Raw genomic sequence first — 17,235 nt, 5'->3', positions numbered from 1 at the left:
TACATACCTACCTCCCCTGCATGGACTCAGAGAGACCAGAATCCAGACAGTGAGTCTCCTGGCCCTCCCCCACCACCCTCCTCTTGGCCGCACCTCCTAGCCCCACCTGCTCCCTGGGGCGCTGGGCTGGCTGGGTTGAGCTGGGTCTTGCCCAGGATTACTCCTCTCAGAGTGCCTGTCTCTGCCGAAGGGTGCTGCTGGGCACCGCCACCCGTCCTGGCTTGTGGCCGAAGGCTCAGGCACGAGGCGGACAGGTAGAGCTCTGGCATCAAGAGCTCCTGATCCAGCTTCTTGTCAACATCCCCAAGGCCTCCGTCCAGTCAGGCCCCGTCTCTAGTTCGGAAGTTGGCTGTAATTTCTTAACTGGCCCCCTCCTGTCAATTTGTCTCCTCTTCATTCATTTCCCTGTACAGCAATCCATGTGGAAATCAGACCATGACACTCACCTGCTTAAGACTCTCTGAAGTTTCTCATTCGTCTTAAAAATCCCAACTGCTTCCATTGGCCCCAAGGGGCATGTGGTATGACTCTTGCCTGCCCTCTGAGCTCCTCTCCTGCTAACTGGCTCTTTGATTCCTTCACTCCAATCACACTGGCCTCTTTGCTGCTCCTCCTGAGGATATCTTTCTCACCACTGAGCTTTTGCATTTGCACGGTCTCTGCCTGGAAAGCCCTTACCCTCAATCTGTGCATGGCTGTCCCCATTGTACCAGTCTCAGCATGAGGAACACAACTCAGAGAGGCCTTCCCAGACCAGTAGCTTTATCTAAAGGGGCCACACTCTTACCTACGTGTCTATCAATAAATGAATGGATAAAAAAAGCTATGGGCTGTGTGTGTGTATACGCACATACACATATACATGCACCCTATGGAATATTACGCAACCGTAACAAAAGATGAGATCTTGCCATTTGCAACCACATGGATGGACCTCGAGGGGATTACATGAAGTGAAATAAGTCAGACTGGGAAAGACAAATACCAGAGGAGTTCGCTCATATGTGGAATCTAAAAAAACGAAACAAATGAATAAACAGACAAAAAGCAGAATTGGAACTATAAATACAGAGAACAAGCGGATGGTTGCCTGAGGGGGTGCGAGGATAGACAAATGGGTGAAGGGGAGTGGGAGATACAGGCTTCCAGTTATGGAATGAATTAGTCACAGGAACACAAGGCACAGCATAGGGAACAGAATCACTGGTGTAATAGCATCCGATGGTGACAGATGGCGGCTACACTTGTGAGCAGAGCATAACGTATAGACTTGTCCCATCACTATGTTGTACACCTGCAACTAATGTACATTGTGTGTCAACTGTACTCAAAAAGGTTTTTTTTTTTAATGCAAACAAAAAATAAAGGGGCCCCACTCCCCACAAATCACTCTACATCCAGCACCGAGCTTTATTTTCTTCATGGCACAGAGCATTGTCTGAGATGAGCTTGTTGGTGTATTTACTTGTTTATTGTCCATCTCCCCCAACCAGAATGTAAACTCCAAGAGGGCAGGTGCTGTGTCTCTCTTATTCACATCTATATCCCCAGCACTCCTCATCCCCTGCAGAGTGCCAGGTCACAAAGAGTGCAAAATAAATATTTGTTAAATGAATGATGAGGGACAGAGGCCCTTGGGGGAGGGCAGCTGAGGCCTCTACAGAATCCCTTCAGCTCAATTATGTCCATTTCTTCTTTTCTAATCATCCTCCCCCCTGCCCATCGGCTTCCATTCATTCTCTCTCCCGGGGCAGAGGTGAAGGCAGGAAAGGAGAGAGGCCCAGAGGCTGCCTGGCTGACACTCGCCCGCCCTCGCCCTCGGGTGTGGGGCACACCCCAGCCCAGCTGAGCTGTCCGAGCCGGGGCAAGGAGCGGGGAGGCGAATGGGTCCTGGAGCCCACCGAAGTGGGCGGGGGGGGGGGGGGGGGGTCCAGGCAGGACTGGCCCGTCCCCTGACTGCAGATCTGACCCTCGGAGCCAGGAGGTTCCTATCGGATCAGATGGTCCGAGCTCCTGTCCCAGGAGCCTAGGCGATGCGGCCGGGGGGCCAGGCTGAGAGGGCCAGGCTCCGGGAGGGGCGCCTTCGGCTCACTTGCAGACGCTGACCCACTCGGTGATGCGGCACTCCTCGCAGACGACGAAGCAGCACCAGTGGAAGCGACAGTGGCAGCGCTCGCTGCGCGTCTGCCGCAGGATGTTGTGGCCGCGGCCGCAGCACATGCTGCCGCAGCCGTCGGGGCCCGCGCTGCTCTTGTTGCACAGGCGGCCCACGGTGCCCGCCGAGTCCAGGCGCGGCTCGCGCTCGCAGAAGTCGGGCGACTTCTCGAAGTAGACCAGGTCGGCGGGGCTGGCGCGGCGCCGCGGCCCCGGCACGCCCGGGGCCGGCGAGGGGGCCCCCGCGGGGCCGGGCTCCAGCTGGCCGCCGTTGCGGTTGTGCGGCCGGATGAGCGTGGCGCGGTGGAAGCGGCTGCGCAGCAGCGCCCCCACGGCGCGGAACTCCGGCGTCACCTGCCAGCACGTCTTGAGCTGGCAGCTGCCTGACGTGCCGTGGCACTTGCACTTCCGCCGCATGTTCTCCATCACCGCCTGCAGAGGGAGGCACGGCGAGGGGTGACGCCCGCGGCCAGCCCCACGGCCCTCCTCCCAGCGCAGACACTGGCCTTCGAGAATCTCGGAGACTTCTGAAACCGACTCCCATGGAACAGAGGCAAAAGCCGAGGCCCGAAGCAGGGGCGGGGCGGGGGGGGGGGGGCAAGAGGACAAGGGGGGCGAGGGTAGGGTTGGGGGGCGCACAGCTCCTGAGCCTGGCAGTCCTGAGAAGGACTCGCCCGCTCTTCTGCTGCTCTCCCATCCGCCTCCCACCAGGCCAGGTCCTGGGGGAATTCCCTCCTTTCCTCCCCTCCTCTCCTTTCCCAGCAGCTGCAGGGGGGCCCTTGGGGCTGGAGGCTGTTGCTTCCTGAGGGGGGATCCCAGATCCTCAGGGAAATTCCCTCTCCTTCCATCCCTCAGGTGGGGGCCAGGAGCAGGGGGGTGCTGGCCCCACTATATCCCCTCCCCAAAGCCTCTGGCCTCAATCCAGGCGTGAGCGGGGGCTGCGGGGAGTCTGAGAAAGCCCCTTTCCTCCTCTGGGCCCTGCAGCCCTCTGCAGGGAGCCTAAGGAGGGGACAGAAACTGGGGAGACTTCTCTTTCCCCCATTATAGTGGCTGGCGCTTATTCTGCCCAATGCTGAATGCCACGGTTCCTCCTAGGGAATAGTGAGCACCAACAGGGGCCAAAGGCTCTACCTGAATACAGAATGGGAACAGTCCCAGAGAACCAGACCCTCTGCCCAATGAAAGTGAGGAGAAGTCCCCAAACCTCCAAGGGAGGTAGTTACAGGAATACAACCTACCCACCCCCTGCCCAGCTCTCAACCTGCTCTAGAATCTCCTCCCAAAGAATCCCTTGACATTATCCTCGCTAGAGAAAACAGAAGCAGTTGGCCACGTCTTCCTTTCCCCAGCTCCATTCCAGAACACACCCGCAGACCGGGAGAGCAGTGATGTGGGGCCCTCTAACCTGAGACCCTGCCCGCTGAGTCTTAAAGGGTTCCTCAGCTTATAGGTGCAGGCCATGCTGTCGGCACCATGGAGGAACCAGCCCAAGGCCTCCCCTGGCCAACAGCTCCAGAACATTTTCTTCCCACCGGCAGCAGCCATTAATTAACCAGTTTAACAAGGAGGAGGAGGCACTGTTTGGTATGGGCTGGGATAGTATGGAAGCTTGGGAAAAGAGCCGCATGAACAGGGCAGGGCTGGGTAGAAGCTGGATGTGACCTGAGGGTGGATATGCCTCAGTTTACTTCACCTCTAAGTCAGGATGGGAAGAGCTGAATCAGCTCCGAGTATCTCTGGAAGGAGAAGGTGAACCGCCTGGGTTGAGAGGCCAGGAGCAAGGGGAATGAGAAAGAGCAGGTGCCAGCCAGAGCGAGGGGAAGGCAGAAACAAGGCCTAAAGGCAGGCCAGGCAGAGCGGAGAGAAGGGACGGGGGCTGAACAGCCAGGAAAGGAGGGTGCGGAGCTCCCACGCGGGCTAAGGAGGCCTCTTAGTGGTGGCGGTCATAGAGTGCAGATAAGGCCGCAGAGGGAAAGAGCCCAGGCCCAGGGCTCAGCTGCCTGGTGACGAACCCTGAGGAAGACTCTACCACTTCCTCACTGGCTGCACCACCTTGGGCAAGCTTCTCCATCTCCCTGTACCTCAGTTTCCGTATCTGAACATGAGGCTAATACTAGGACCCTCATAGCTAGTTGTAAGGATTAAATAGGCCACTGTGCACTGAGGGGCTCCAGGCAGTGCCTAACCAAATAGGAAGGACTCCATAAATCCAGGCGATTATTCATTATTCCTTTCCTTTCCTTCCTTCCTTTCTTTTTCTTCTTCTTCTTCTTCTTTTTTTTAATGAATGACCTTTGAGGTAGTATGAACATTCAAAGGTAGGGAGAAAAAGGAGAAAGGCAACCATGCAACCACCACACAGGGCCACGGTGGCCCCCCAGGAACCTCCCCTTGCAGGAACCCCTCATTCTGCACAAAAAGGCTGGGAGAGGAGGTAGAGGATCACAGCATAGGATAGCACAGAATCATGGAACATTAGAGCTGGGCCGGGGCAGGGGGACTCTGGAATTGAGTGATCCAGTTCCACTTTCCTGCTTTACAGGCGAGGCGACAGAGTGGCAGAGCAGGGCCAAGGCCCGGGAGGCCCTAGCTGCAGCCCAGTGCCCCCTCCACTGCTCACCGCCAAATAATGAGGGGAGCAGGCTGCTCAGCAGAGAGGGAGTTGATCCAGGCCAGGGCCCCCGGGGGGTTCATCCCTGCATCCCCAGCCTAGTCCAGTGCCCAGCACACAGTAGGTATCCAATGCATGTTTGATGACTGGATTAGGCAGGGGCAATGAGAAAGTTGCTGAGCTAGGGCAAGTGGTGTGGTCCCCAGAGGCGAGGTAGGCCTGGTGGGGGAGGGGAGGAGCCCTAGGCGGAGGGATTTGGAGCAGGCCCAGGCGGGTGGGGCTCTCACCTGCCTCCCAACTCGGTTGTTGTGGAGCCTCATGCGTGCGTGGATGTCTCTGTGAGGCTCCCGGGAGTCCAGAAAGTCCTTAGAGAAGCGCTCCCCGAAGCCCACGTCGGGGCTACAGCCGCCCCACTCCCAGGAGTCCTGCAGGCCCGGGCTGGCAGGGGGCAAGGCTGGGTGTTCCGGGACCCCGTGGCTCAGGCCCTTACCGCGCTGCAGCGCGTCCAGCTGCAGGCGGTGCAGCTTCCGGCGGAAGGCCTCCTCGTCCCCGCGCCGGGAGGCGTCGCAACCGCACGCCCTCAGTTTGCCCAGGGCACAAGCATTGGACACCGCGTGCACAACCCCGGCAGCCGCGATGGCGTAGGCGAAAGCGCTCTCTCGAAAACCTGAGGGTGGAGATCCAGGAAACAGGCTCTGGGGGGCCTCGACGTCTCATCCCTCCGACCTCCCTGCCCACCCTTCTTACCACAAGAGGGAGAAACTGAGGCCCAGTGTTGGGGGAAGGTCTGGTACAAGGTCACAGACTCAAAGAGGGGCAGAAATCACCCCTAGAAGTTCGGGGTGCAGGGCGGAGTGGGGGAGGGAGGGTTACATCACCCTTAGCAAGCTCAGAATTCGTGTCTACCTCTCTCCTGTTGGACAGAAAGTATCTGGTAAACATTCTTTTGAAGATCAGGGACTTAATCTATTACCTCTCATGTGATGTTTGCAATTTAAAAATAAGCCTGCAGAAAGAAGGCAAAATTTAACCTAAAAAAATAAATCATTCGTGATGGACTTCCAGGCCCTAGGAGATGCTAATGGGCAGAAGGGCAAGTAAGAGGAGATGGGGTCCCCCTAAAGCTGCCAGTCCCAAGGTTGCCTGCCGACTGCCACCCCTTCAGCCCACTACAGAACACTCTCTGATGGCAGCGGGTCTAGGTCAGCTGAAGGGGTTGTTGGAGGAATGCTGGAAGTCAGCCCAGTGCCCTGCTGTTGAAAGTTGAGAGGGAAAGGTGAACTAAGGCAGACAGCTTCCTTGAGATGCTCGGGGGGCACAAAGACCCTGATGAACCACTCTCAGGGGCCCAGGACTTGTCTACACTACTTTTCTCCTCAGTGTTTCCCAGCCTGAGCCATCCTTTGGGAAGGCCCTGGTAGGTCTGGGCCTCCCTGGCAGAGGGAGGTCTGCTTGCAGAGGAGGCTCTGGCTCCTGGACCCACAAGTGGTTTCTGGCTTATTCTGCATCTGACAAGGGACCAACTAGTAGCATTTTCTGGTACAAGTCTCTGACCAGCCTCTGAAACCGAGAGAGTGTGGGCAGTGGGAGAAGAAGCCAGGAGCAATCATAGCCTGCACATGAAGAAGAGAACTTACCTGTGCCGTAGGCACCTGTTGGGGGAAGCCCAGACCCTGGCAAGAGACTGAAGGCTTGCAGGAGACCAGAGATTCAGAGGAAAAAACTCTGGGTCCTTCCACCCTAGCATCAGACTGGAAGGATGTGCTCTGGGAGTTCCCACAGACCTCAGAGAGCCAACCAGGGCTGGACCCCAATCTTACACCCCCCATGTTCACCCTCTGCATCACAGGGTCCTGTCCCCCTGTCCTTACCTAGCCACACCCCCCCCCAAAAAGTTTTGCAGTAGTTAAAAGTATGAACTCTGGAGCCAAATTGTCTGGGTTCAAATCTTAGCTCTTCCACTTACTAACTGTTAATAGCGACATGATCTTGGCCAAGTGACTTGACCTCTGTGCCTCAGTTTTCTCATCTGTAAAACAAGATTGTTATTATCTGCTTCACTGTTGTCCCCAAAATTGAATTAGTTAGTAAATTTCAAATACTTAGGAGAGTGCCTTACACATAGTAAGTACTGCACAAACATTAGCTATTTTTGAGAAGTTCTTCATGTTGTCTCATTCCACTCACTAGAGTTGCAGTTTCAGGCCATTGGTTCTTGTTTCCTCCAATCAGGGACAGAGCCCAGCAGCTCATGACCCACTTTAGGATAAATCACATGGGCCACCAGAAGCCCGAGAAGCAGGACATCCCTCTCTATCTTCTCTCTCCAGCTTGTGGCATCTCAGGACCTTTTCTGTAAGGAGCCCAGCTATTAGCAGACAGGAGGGGATGAGGATTGGGTGGGAGCCTTTTAAGGGGCTGTTGGGAATTGGTGGGAGTTGCAGAGGAGTAGACCCTGACATGGGAGTGGGGCCCAAGGGAAAGGAGGGCAGACCAAGTCCCTAGGGAGCGTACCCTGTGTTTATCCCCTGCCTTTTAGCTGTGGAACTCTCAGCACTCCCCCTATTGCTAGGGGGCTCATCAGCCCACTGCTAGGACAAATGGCAATACTCAGACCTTCAGAAGCAGCCCAGGCCTCAGAAATTGTCCCCCCCAACACACTCACACACACACACACAGTGCAAAAGGGAGATGCCCAAGGTCACAGGGTTATGCAGCAGACCCAGCCCCAGCTCCCTCAGCTCCCAGGCCTGGTAACTTCCTGCTAAAGGACATTTGGCTCTAGGGAAGACATGTTCCTGAGTAAGAAACCCAGGTCACCCAGGTCCCAGTTCCTATGGCCCTATCTACGCATGCCACCAAGAAAGAGCAAGAGCCTGGTCCAGGGGGATGTGCTGGGCCACCATCTTCCAGGCTCTGTTACGTTCAGAGGCAGGCCCAGAGGAGTCTGGAAAAATGTAGTTCACAATCTACAAAGAACACCCCTACCTACCCCAGGCAGCTAAAGACACCATGCCAGGGCCTCTGGCCACTGTCACAGCCACGTGTAGGGGCGGCCAGGCTGGGCTTGTGTGACCACCCTCTGCTCCTAGCATCCAGGATTCAGAGAAGTCCAGCCTCCTGGGTCTGCCCCCAGCTCCCACTCAGGGCCCCAGTTTCGGTCCTGGCCCCGTCTGTCTGGGGCAGACGCGGCGCTGTGCCATCTGACCAGCTGGAGGGGGAGAGGGATGGGGCCATGGCCAGCTGGGCTGCCTGGAGCATGGTGGGGGGGGCTTGTTAAGACGCACAATTAGCCGTCCTGCCTTTGATCTGGGACAGGGACTGCCAGCATCTAAGTGGAGTCAGCTGCTGCTCCAGGCCAGTGGCCAGGATGGGGCTGGGGGAAGAGGTTTGGAGGGCAGGGGAGCTTGGGGGAGAGGGGATTCAGGAGCCAGTGGGAACCAGGAGGGGTCAGAGAAGCTTGAGCCCCGCCTGTCTGAGTCAAAGAGGGAGGCAAGGGGAGAGATCTGGTCTCCATCCCCTCCATGCAAATAATCTGTGCACGCTCCGGTGCCTGGGCTGAGAGAGAGAGAGAGAGAGAGAGAGAGAGAGAGAGAAAGAGAGAGAGAAAGAGAGAGAGAGAGAGTTGTGTGCATGTGGGAACACTTAGGGGGAACACTGAATGTGGCTACACGTTTGCACAAACAGAGGTAGGTGTTTGTCTGTGTGTGTATACGTGTCAGTTTCATTTCTTAGACTACTCCTTGGTTTCATTTCTTAGACTACTCCTTAGACCGCTCACCTCTGGACACACGGTGGGAGACCCTGGTGGCCTGGTAGCTTAGGGAGGCAGTATGGAAGGGGGTTGAGGGCGATCTCTAAAGCCAGCTAGGCTGCACATTTGAGTTCTGGCTCTATAGCTCCCTTAGAAGCTGTGTGACCAATGGCAAGTTACCCAACCTCTCATTGCTACACTTGTAAAATGAGGATACTAATAGGACCCATTACATGGGGATTGTTTGAGAATCTTAAAGTACAGATAAAGTGCTTTAGAACAGTGCCAGGCAAACAGCAAGTACTTAATATGTATTAGCTAATTTATTGGGGGCTATTTGAATAATGGAACTTTAGGAGATCTGGGATATGATTGCCTGAGCCTCTGTCTCCCTATCTGCGTGCTACCACCCACCCCAAGCCTGGAGGCCTAGGCATAGAACCAATGCTCCTCAAGGGTGACCGTAAAAGGGAGGTGGGAGAAGAAAGAGCGAGGCCCTTGGAAAACAGAAGCTGGACTCTCAAACTGTGGGCTTCCATTGGGCTGAGAGCCTGGCTGGGCTGCAGGGCCTCATGCCCCCTCTCTTTCCATCCATTCCAGATGGGTCTAGGCCTTGGGAGAGGGCAGTAATAACCTGTGTGGGCGCTCCTAGGACCTGCTGCTTGAATCTCCTACACTTGCCTCCACCAGCCTCTCCCTGGCCCCTCATCCCTTTCCACTCCATTGCCCCTGCATCCGGAGTGAGAGATGGACGGGTGCTCTAGTTCTCATAATGAGGGGTTCCCCTCTAGATGGGCTGCCCAGCAGGTACCAATTGTCTGGGTCCTCAGAACAAAAAGCTGGGGATATCATTGCCCTGGCCCTTAGGTAAGAGCAGCCCCTGGGTTGGGGACCTTCCCACAGCTTTTTTTTTTTTTTTTTTTAATTCTAACCCCCGAGAGGCCTCTCTCCCTGTCCCCTACCCACCCAGGTTCTAGCACCCTGTCATGTCGTCTCCCGGACTGGGTAAAGCCCTATTATATGCCCTATCTTCCCAAGTTTGTCCACTCCAGGTGTTCAAGCACCCTTCCCTCCTACACTGGAAACTCATCACTTCACCCAATCCATTTCAGGGGAGATGCCAGGACAATCAGGTGGCAGTAACAGCATTAAGGTGGAAGGCCCCAGGGACCACCTCCTCCCAGCAGTCTCTGAATTTTAGACATGGCAGAACGCACCTTTAAGAGAACCCCACTGGGTTGGAAGAGGGGTCAGCACCCTGTATTCCACTTGGGGGAAATGGGTCACCTGACCCCACATGGGACAGTTCACAACTTAAAAAGAAGGGAGACTGGGGGGATGGACCCAGTCCAGGGACTGGTTGCCACCAAGAGTGGCCCCGTAGAATTCAAATTTAGCTAGTCCTTGAGGTGATGGGCCAAGGGAGATAACCCCACAGGAGGGTGAAGCGTGAACCCAGATATGGAGTGAGGGAAGGGTTGTAGGGTGGCCCGTGGAGAGAGAAAGTGGCCATTTCTTCCAGAGGCCCAGAGGCCCCTCCGAGGAGGGAGAGGTAGAAAATGGGGTGTCGCAATGCGGGAGGAGAAGCCACCCAGGTAGGACAGTGTTCCAAGGCCAAAGGAAGGAGCCCAGCCCCCCTGCCAGAGCCCAGGAGCGGCTGTCCCGCTCCTTCCCCCCCCCCCCAGCTGGGCACCGCCCCGCCCTGGCTAGCCCCGGCAAGTCTCCCCCCTCCACCCCTAACCTTCCCCCGCCACCGGTCCCCCCAGCTCACCTCCCGCTTATTAAACTGCAGGTGAACCCGGGAGCGCCTGGCGCTGCGCCAACCCCGCGCGCTTCCACCTCTCCAAACTCACCCCTGAGCTTCAAAGACCCCACGTCCTCCACCGGGCCACACGGGCCTCACGCGGGCGAAGTAATCAGGACGCATGGGTTCACTCCCTATAGAGGGGACAGGAGGCCCAGAGGGGAAGGGGGGACACCGTGGCCGGGAAGAGAGATGAAGAGCTTGCCTTGCCTTGCCTTGCCTTGCCTCACCCGAAGCGGCAGGGGTGAGAACCTCAGCGCCTGTCAACCCCCCGCGAGCAGAACCCAAAGCAAGGGCTCCGGCGCCCTCACCGCGGGGGCCCCGAGCGCTGGAGGGAACCCGGGGCGTCGGGGAGCGCACGGGTCACCTAGAAGCCCGGAGTGGGAGCGGGCGCGCGGCGGCGGCGAGCTCCGGCCCGGCCCGGCCAGGGCGGGAGAGAGGCACAGGCCCGTCCCGTGGCGTGGGCGAGCACGGGCGGCCGGGGCGGGGCGCCCGGCCGGGGTCCCCCGCAGCCGCCGTCTGCCGGCCGGCGGGGCGCGGGCGCGGCGGGGCGGGCGGGGCGGGAGCGCGGGGCTGGGGCGGGGTGGCGGGGGACGCCCCTTGGAGAGCCGCGCGGCTCGGGCCCGGAGCCGTCTGCCGCGGCCCGCGGGGATTAGTTCGCGGCTGCATGCCGCCACACGCGTCGGGCTGGGCTCGGCCGGGTAGAAACAGCGCCCGGGGCGCGCGGGGGAGGGAGGGGGGAGGGCGCGCGGGGGCGGGGCGGGCGGCGTGGGGCTGGGCTGGGGGAGGCTGCGATGGCCCCGGACTTGGGGGCCCTTGGGGATGCAAGGAGGGGTCTGGTGAAAAGGGAAAGTCCCCGGCTGGCCGAGTTCTTTCTGAAATTAGGGTACCTTAGAAATCTGAGTCTTCCAGAAGCCTCTGGGCCCCAAGGCCACGAGGGTATAGGGGTACCCCTCTTCCTCCACAGTCAACTGAGAATTGGACAAGTCCCAAGGAGCCAGGTCCCCACACTGTCCCACTCAAGCAGCTGAGAGGAAAGATAGATAACCCCCATCTTCCCCAAAAGACCTGAGTCAAGGCCTAAGATCTCAGAGTCAAGGCCTAAGATCTCAGGGCCCGAGGTGGTGTGAACAGAAAGGAGTGACAAAAGCTCCTGCCATCTCCAGCCCAAGCTACTCTAGGGATCGTCAGGGTGGGCCCTGGGTCACCCAGAAGTCCCAGAGGGAGGACAGGCAGTGGGCTGTGGTTTCTCGGGGCTGTGAAGGGAAGAGGGATTGGCAGAGCTGTCGGGCCTGCTGGGCAGGAGGCATGCACACACCCAGTGCCTCTGATTCAGAGAAGGTTCTCGGGGGCGGCGGGAATGACACAGAGGCTGGTGGTGTACCCTGCCGGGAAGAGTTTCTATAGAAGTACAGACATTTTACCTGCCTGGGCTTCCCTCACCTACACCGTTTGGCAAAAGTCCTTCACGCTGACTCTGGGCACCTTATCCTAGGCTCTCCATCCTAAATGCTGTTTACTAGGTAGAGGGTAAATTGAGGAAGGTGACAGATGTGGATATTTCCTGGGCCTGAGATATATAGTGTCAATGACAGGGCAAGATAACCCAGGAGTCAATTCTCAGGCATGGAACCTACTACCCTCAGCCCACGCAGCTCAGGCTGGAGACATGTCTGCCCTGTTTGGCCCTCGTGGACTGCCAAGACCAGAAAGGAGCAATATGGCTGGTAGATGGGCACCTGTGTGTGTGTGGGGGGGGGCTGCCAGCTTGAGGGAGTGGGTTGGGGGTGGTTGGCTTTTGGGGTGAAGGTGTTGGATGGGCGCGCAGAAGGGCAAGGGTGAGGGGGGCAGCTACCTCTGCTGAAGATGGGGCTCTCGTATGGGATCTTGTTGCGAGTCTCCAGACTGGAGCAGTTCCAGCGCTGGTCCCGGAACTGGTGCTGGCACTCATGGATGGCGATCTGGATGCCCTGGATGGCGGAGGCAGCCACGTCAGGATGGCGCACGCACACTTCCATCTGCCGCCTGCTCAGGCCCGGCAACGTCAGGCACACCGTGTTGGCATTGAGCACGGGCTCCGGGGGGAGGCGGAGGCCCAGAATGTCGTTGGGTGCAGACCTGCAGGCGGTGGGGTGTGGGTGTGGGTGTGGGTGAGTGTTTTGGGGAGCTAGGAGGGCCCCACTTAGCAATTCACACTCTGTCCCAAAGGCCATAGTCCCTCTGTTCCAACCTCTTCTAAAGGTTAGGCCTATAGGTAGAGCCCTAAAGCATTCTCCTGTTCTTGGTCCTCTCATCGTCATTTCCTCCACCACCACCTGCCCAGCTGCACACCCACACAAGTTAACATGTAAATGCACACATATCCAAAATGCCTGTGCACATAGTATTTCATAAGTACATCCTGAGGCAGAGATGCTCACATACGTAGCGTTCCCCAGGAGACCACTCCCAGCGCATGTTTCAGACAGTCCCATTCACACGGGCACACTTCTGCCCACATCGAGGGGCCACACAGACCCAGGAACTCTTACACACACGTGCACTTCAGACAGAGGTATACACACAGACACTCACAAGCATGTACATGGGCACATCTTAACATATATAGATCCGTAAGCTCTCAGTCACACCCATGTGCACACACAGACTGCTGTTTACAGCATAACTAGCAGGGTTCACAAAATTACACACACACACACACACACTGAGAACCCTTCCAGCTTCAGTGTCTCAGGGACCCCACCTGAACTACTCCCTTCCAGCCCCCCACCCACGCCCCTGCCTGGGAGTGATCTCCAAGGTGGAGCAAGGCAGTCTGAGCTTTCTCCTGGGGTGGGGGTGCCTGCCCCTGGCCTGGCATGGACTCCAGGTTGGCACTTGTTTCCCCCCACACACTTACACACTCCTCCTCTTCTAGTAGCCTTCACTTTCCTGGGCACTGCCTTGTCTCCCTGGGCTGCCCAGATTCTGTCACCAGTTCAGCCCCCTCCTGTGAGGGCAGTGTCTTTCATTGGGTACCAGCACTTTCCTACGACACTGTCCCTCCCTCCTTCCAGGGTCCCCTGCCCCGGCGGGAGCACCAGAGGCCCCCCGTGGCTGGGGGTCCCAGCTCTCCAGGAGGGCGGGGCATACCTAAGGGCTCACCTGGGCACGGAGGCAGCCAGCAGCAGTAGGAAGAACAGGAGCGCGCAGAGCGCGGGCGGCGGCTGGGGCCGAGGTCGGAGCCGCAGCCAGGGGCAAGGGTGGGTGCTGCCCATGGCGCGCGGGCCGTCACGGGCCAGGAGTGGGGGGCTCACAGCCCGGCGGGACCGGCGGGCCAGGGGCGACGGCGCATGATCCGCGGGGGTCGGGGCGGCTGCGACACACAGCTCCGACTCGGGTCACGGCTCCGGGAGCAGACGGCGCCCGCCTCCCCGCTCCATGGGGCAGCGCCCCCGGGCACCGCCCTCGGGGTGGGGGGGCGGGCGCACCGGGCACCTCCTGGCACAGGGGTCCAGGGAATTTCCCGAGGCCCCCCTGCGACAACTCCTGGTACCTCTCGAGGGGGGGGGCCGGAGGTGCTGCGGGCTGGGGGCGAGAGGCTGGGGTGCCGGGGAGCCCCCCAGATCAGCGCCGCGAGCCTGCACTTCCGAGGGCGTGAGAGGCGGGCGGGTGGGGGGGGATGTGGGGGGGCGGCGCTGTCTGTGCCCGGCCCCACCGCCCAGAGAGTGAGTGACTGTCCCGGCTCGGGGAGCTCTGCCGCCTCCCCTTTCCTCCCCCCAGCCCCCGCCCGAGTGTCTCAGGGCTCTACCCCAGGTGACGTCACGACGGGGGGTGGAGGCGTGTATGGGTCCTGAGGCCACTGCGTCCGCTCAGGACTCCGGGTGGGAGCGGCGGTGGGAGGGCAGGGGAAGGAGAGGTGTTGGGGGTCTGTGCGCGCGTGCACGTGGAGGTGCCAGTGCCACGGCGCGCTGGTTTGTGTAAGAAGCTGTGTGTTACTGGGGAATGTGTGTGTCTGGCCGGGACACAGCTGCCGGGGAGCAGTCCTCCCCAATACACACACCTGCAGGGGCTGGAGGGGAGGGGCTGTCCCCCCTGCTTGCCTTTCCCACCTCAGGAGGGACTTCCCAGGCTTGACTGGTGCGGCAGGTGTGGGGGAGTCCTGTAAAGGGGTTTGGCAGCCTCTGGATTTTGCTCTTCTTCCCTGTGTGACCCTAAACAGGTGCCTCGTGCACACTGAGCCACCCTCTGCCCCTTTGTGAAATGAGGTTACTGAGGCCCACCTCATCTAGTCAGTAAGCCAATGAAGGTAAAAATACTGGGACTCCAGTAAATGCTTGTTTGGGAGCAGAGCTCCTTGGGGTGACACACCCTGGGAGAGGGATTAGTGAGTCCTTTAATTCCAAAAGTGTGCTTTGGTGGTCATCTTATTTTGTCCCTTTTTATTTCACAAGAAAATAATGAGGCTCAGAGAGGGTCATGACTTACTCAAGGTCACACAGCAAATTAGTCCAAGAGCTAGAACTGAGCCCAGTTCTCTTGACCCTGAGCATGGTAGCAGTGGCCCCCACACTGAGTGTTACTTGCCTGGGCCTTTCTGCAGATGCTCCAGATCTTGCCCTGGTCCTGCTACCTGTACTTGGTCCTCTGGAAGCCACCCCAAACCAGGCTCCTAGCTCAGGCCCACTCCTCTCTGGGATTTTCCTCTTGTCCTCCCGCCCCGGCTGAATACTGAGCTCATCTCAATATGGGGTTAGTATACTAGACCCAGGGAAGGGCCTGAGAAACCAGAGGGTTGGGGAGAGAGGCTCTGTTTCTGGTTCCAACCTGGGCCCTGATAGTGAATCCTACCCCTGCTGTGGCCTTAGCATCCTCCTCTGTAAAATGGGCGCAAGTCTTCCCCTCTATACACACACCTCCTTCCCAACCTCAGTGTCCTCTCCTGGTTTAAGGACAAACTCTGGGCTCTGAGACAAAAGGGGCCCATTCCTGGAATTGCCCATCCCTGGGGAATTGGAGAGGGGTGGGGCCTTCCCTGTCCCCAGACTGTCAGGTGATGGGGGCAGCCTGAGCAACAGTAGGCTGACGGCATCCTCCCCCCCCCTTCCTTTCCCCCATCTCTGCTGGCAGCCACCGCAGCTGTCAGGAATTAAGAGCTTGAGGCTGCTGGGGGTGGGGGCGGGGCAATGGGGGGAGCAGTCTGGCTGGACAGCAGGAAAACAGCCGGGGGCAGGAAGCAGTCTGCGTCAGCCAGAGCCTGTTTGACCCTGGCCGCCCCCTGCCCTCCCCACTCTCCTTCGCCATGCTGCAAGGACAAGGACAGCTTGGGACTAGAGTTTGGGAAGAGTATGGGGAAGGATAGGGCAGGACCGGACTCAGCACAGGAAGGAGGCAATGAGCCTGGGCTGAGAGAGGGCATCACAGGGACAAGCCAGGCTGGGGAGTCAGGTGCCCATTGACTGTTGGGGAAACTGAGGCACAGAAGGGATTAGGAAGAGGCCCAAGGTGGGACAGGGAATTCGTTCATGACTTCCTTACTCCCTGGGTAGAACTCACACTAGCCTTTCCATGCTTGAGGCATCATATGTATCCCCTGGGGTAAGCCATTGTGGGGAATACTGATTCTGGGTCCCATGCAGCTGAATCAGCCTGTCCGGGGTCTGCATTTCTAGCTGGTATCTCAAGTGATTTTCATGAGGACCACATTTGGGAAATTCTGCTGAGCTGCTTGAAAGGTCAATTTTTTTTTTCCTTTGACCCGCCGAGGGAAGGTCTCTTCGTCCCCACCCCACCCCCCGACTCTACTGCTCATGAAATATAGAGGTGTAAAAGAGAAGGAGAAGGCCCTTTCTTTGAAAACCCCAGGAGGCAAATAATGATTTTCAAGTCTTGTTTGCACTGGGATATAATTCTGGCCTGATGTCATGAGGGTCTAAAAGTGCCCAAGCCTGGGGCACTTCTCAGTGCAGGGAGGAGAGTGCATATATAGGCACAGGACCTTGGCATGTGGGGAGAGGAGGCCCAGAAAGAGTGCCTGCAACTGGCACCCCAGTCCCAAATGACCCCTGCCATGGGCAAGCCCCTATCAGCAGCCCCCAGACCCCACCCTGGCCCTGCCCTGGGCCCTGGCCCTCAGCCCAGCCCCAGCCCCCGCAGCCACCAGCTGAGACCACAATTATAGGGGCCACTGGGGGTGGGGGGAGCACCAGGGATGAAAGGCAGCTCAGAGAATGGTTCCAGCTGTGGCAACTCTGGAGGAGGTTGCAGGGAAGGGAGGGCAAGGGCAGGCACCAGGGTGAGAACAGGTGGGACCCTCACGGCCCCAACCCAGACCAGGCCAGACTCAGTCCCGAGGTTCTGCAAGAGAAGTCTATCTTGGTGAAGAGGAGAGGGAAGGAGCTCCAGACCAATAAGGGAGGTCTTTGTCTTATCCTCAGGCCTCAGGGACCAGAGCCCCTCAGTAAGGTAAGGGGATTAACTTGCTGCTTTAGTCACCCAAACTCCTGGTTGGTCATTGGAAGAAAGGGGAAATGAGCCCTTGGCCTTAGGCTGATCATGGGCTTTCCAGTAGCTTCCCCACCCTTCTGCCTGCATTCTGGCTGTTCCTGATGTGGTCATGCACACATCTGGGGCGCCTCTGTGCTCTTCCCCCAACTCCCCGGTACCACATGTCCCCCACCACTCAGCCAGCAGGGAACCTTCATGGCTCAGACTGTGCCCTGGGCTGAGCAGCTGGGTGAGCAAGGGGGTGGTGGTGAGGGGGCATTTCTGAGCTCTGGGCCTAGCCTTCTCCCAAGGCAATGTGCAAGAGCATAGAGCTCTCTCTGAGCTTAGAGATGACCAAGATAATGGTCAAAATGGTGCCTCTCAGGACAAGGCTCTGACCCTTCACAGAGGGCATTTCCCAGACTTCTGCTGAGCTTGGTCACAGAA

The 17,235-nt window shown here is 58.2% G+C and overlaps 1 protein-coding gene across 1 annotated transcript; it reads right to left on the bottom strand.

Annotated features, from left to right (window-relative positions):
• Positions 1 to 1,375: 1,375 nt before the first annotated feature.
• Positions 1,376 to 13,580, bottom strand: WNT10A (Wnt family member 10A). Its single transcript, XM_045867345.2, has 4 exons — positions 13,468 to 13,580; positions 12,179 to 12,441; positions 5,053 to 5,432; positions 1,376 to 2,586 (listed from the first exon to the last, which is right to left on the bottom strand). Exons 1-4 carry the CDS (start codon positions 13,578 to 13,580, stop codon positions 2,089 to 2,091), a joined length of 1,254 nt encoding a protein of 417 aa, XP_045723301.1. The 3' UTR covers positions 1,376 to 2,088.
• Positions 13,581 to 17,235: the final 3,655 nt, after the last annotated feature.

This window comes from Mirounga angustirostris, unplaced genomic scaffold (genome assembly GCF_029215605.1).
Source record: "Mirounga angustirostris isolate CCGP_5_RB_7025 unplaced genomic scaffold, mMirAng1.0.hap1 SCAF_3, whole genome shotgun sequence".
Taxonomy (NCBI): Eukaryota; Metazoa; Chordata; class Mammalia; order Carnivora; family Phocidae; genus Mirounga; species Mirounga angustirostris.
The sequence above is the reverse complement of the archived record's forward strand: the minus strand, read 5'-3'. Positions and strand labels throughout refer to the sequence as shown.

Bases quoted from the DNA above. Each gene is read 5' to 3' on its own strand.
- WNT10A (XM_045867345.2), bottom strand. From the start codon at position 13,580: ATGGGCAGCACCCACCCTTGCCCCTGGCTGCGGCTCCGACCTCGGCCC. The intron at 5,433-12,178 runs GTAGCTGCCCCC...CTCCACCCTCAG, and splicing joins GAGCCCCATCTTCAGCAGAG to GTTTTCGAGAGAGCGCTTTC. The intron at 2,587-5,052 runs GTGAGAGCCCCA...CTCCCTCTGCAG, and splicing joins ACAACCGAGTTGGGAGGCAG to GCGGTGATGGAGAACATGCG.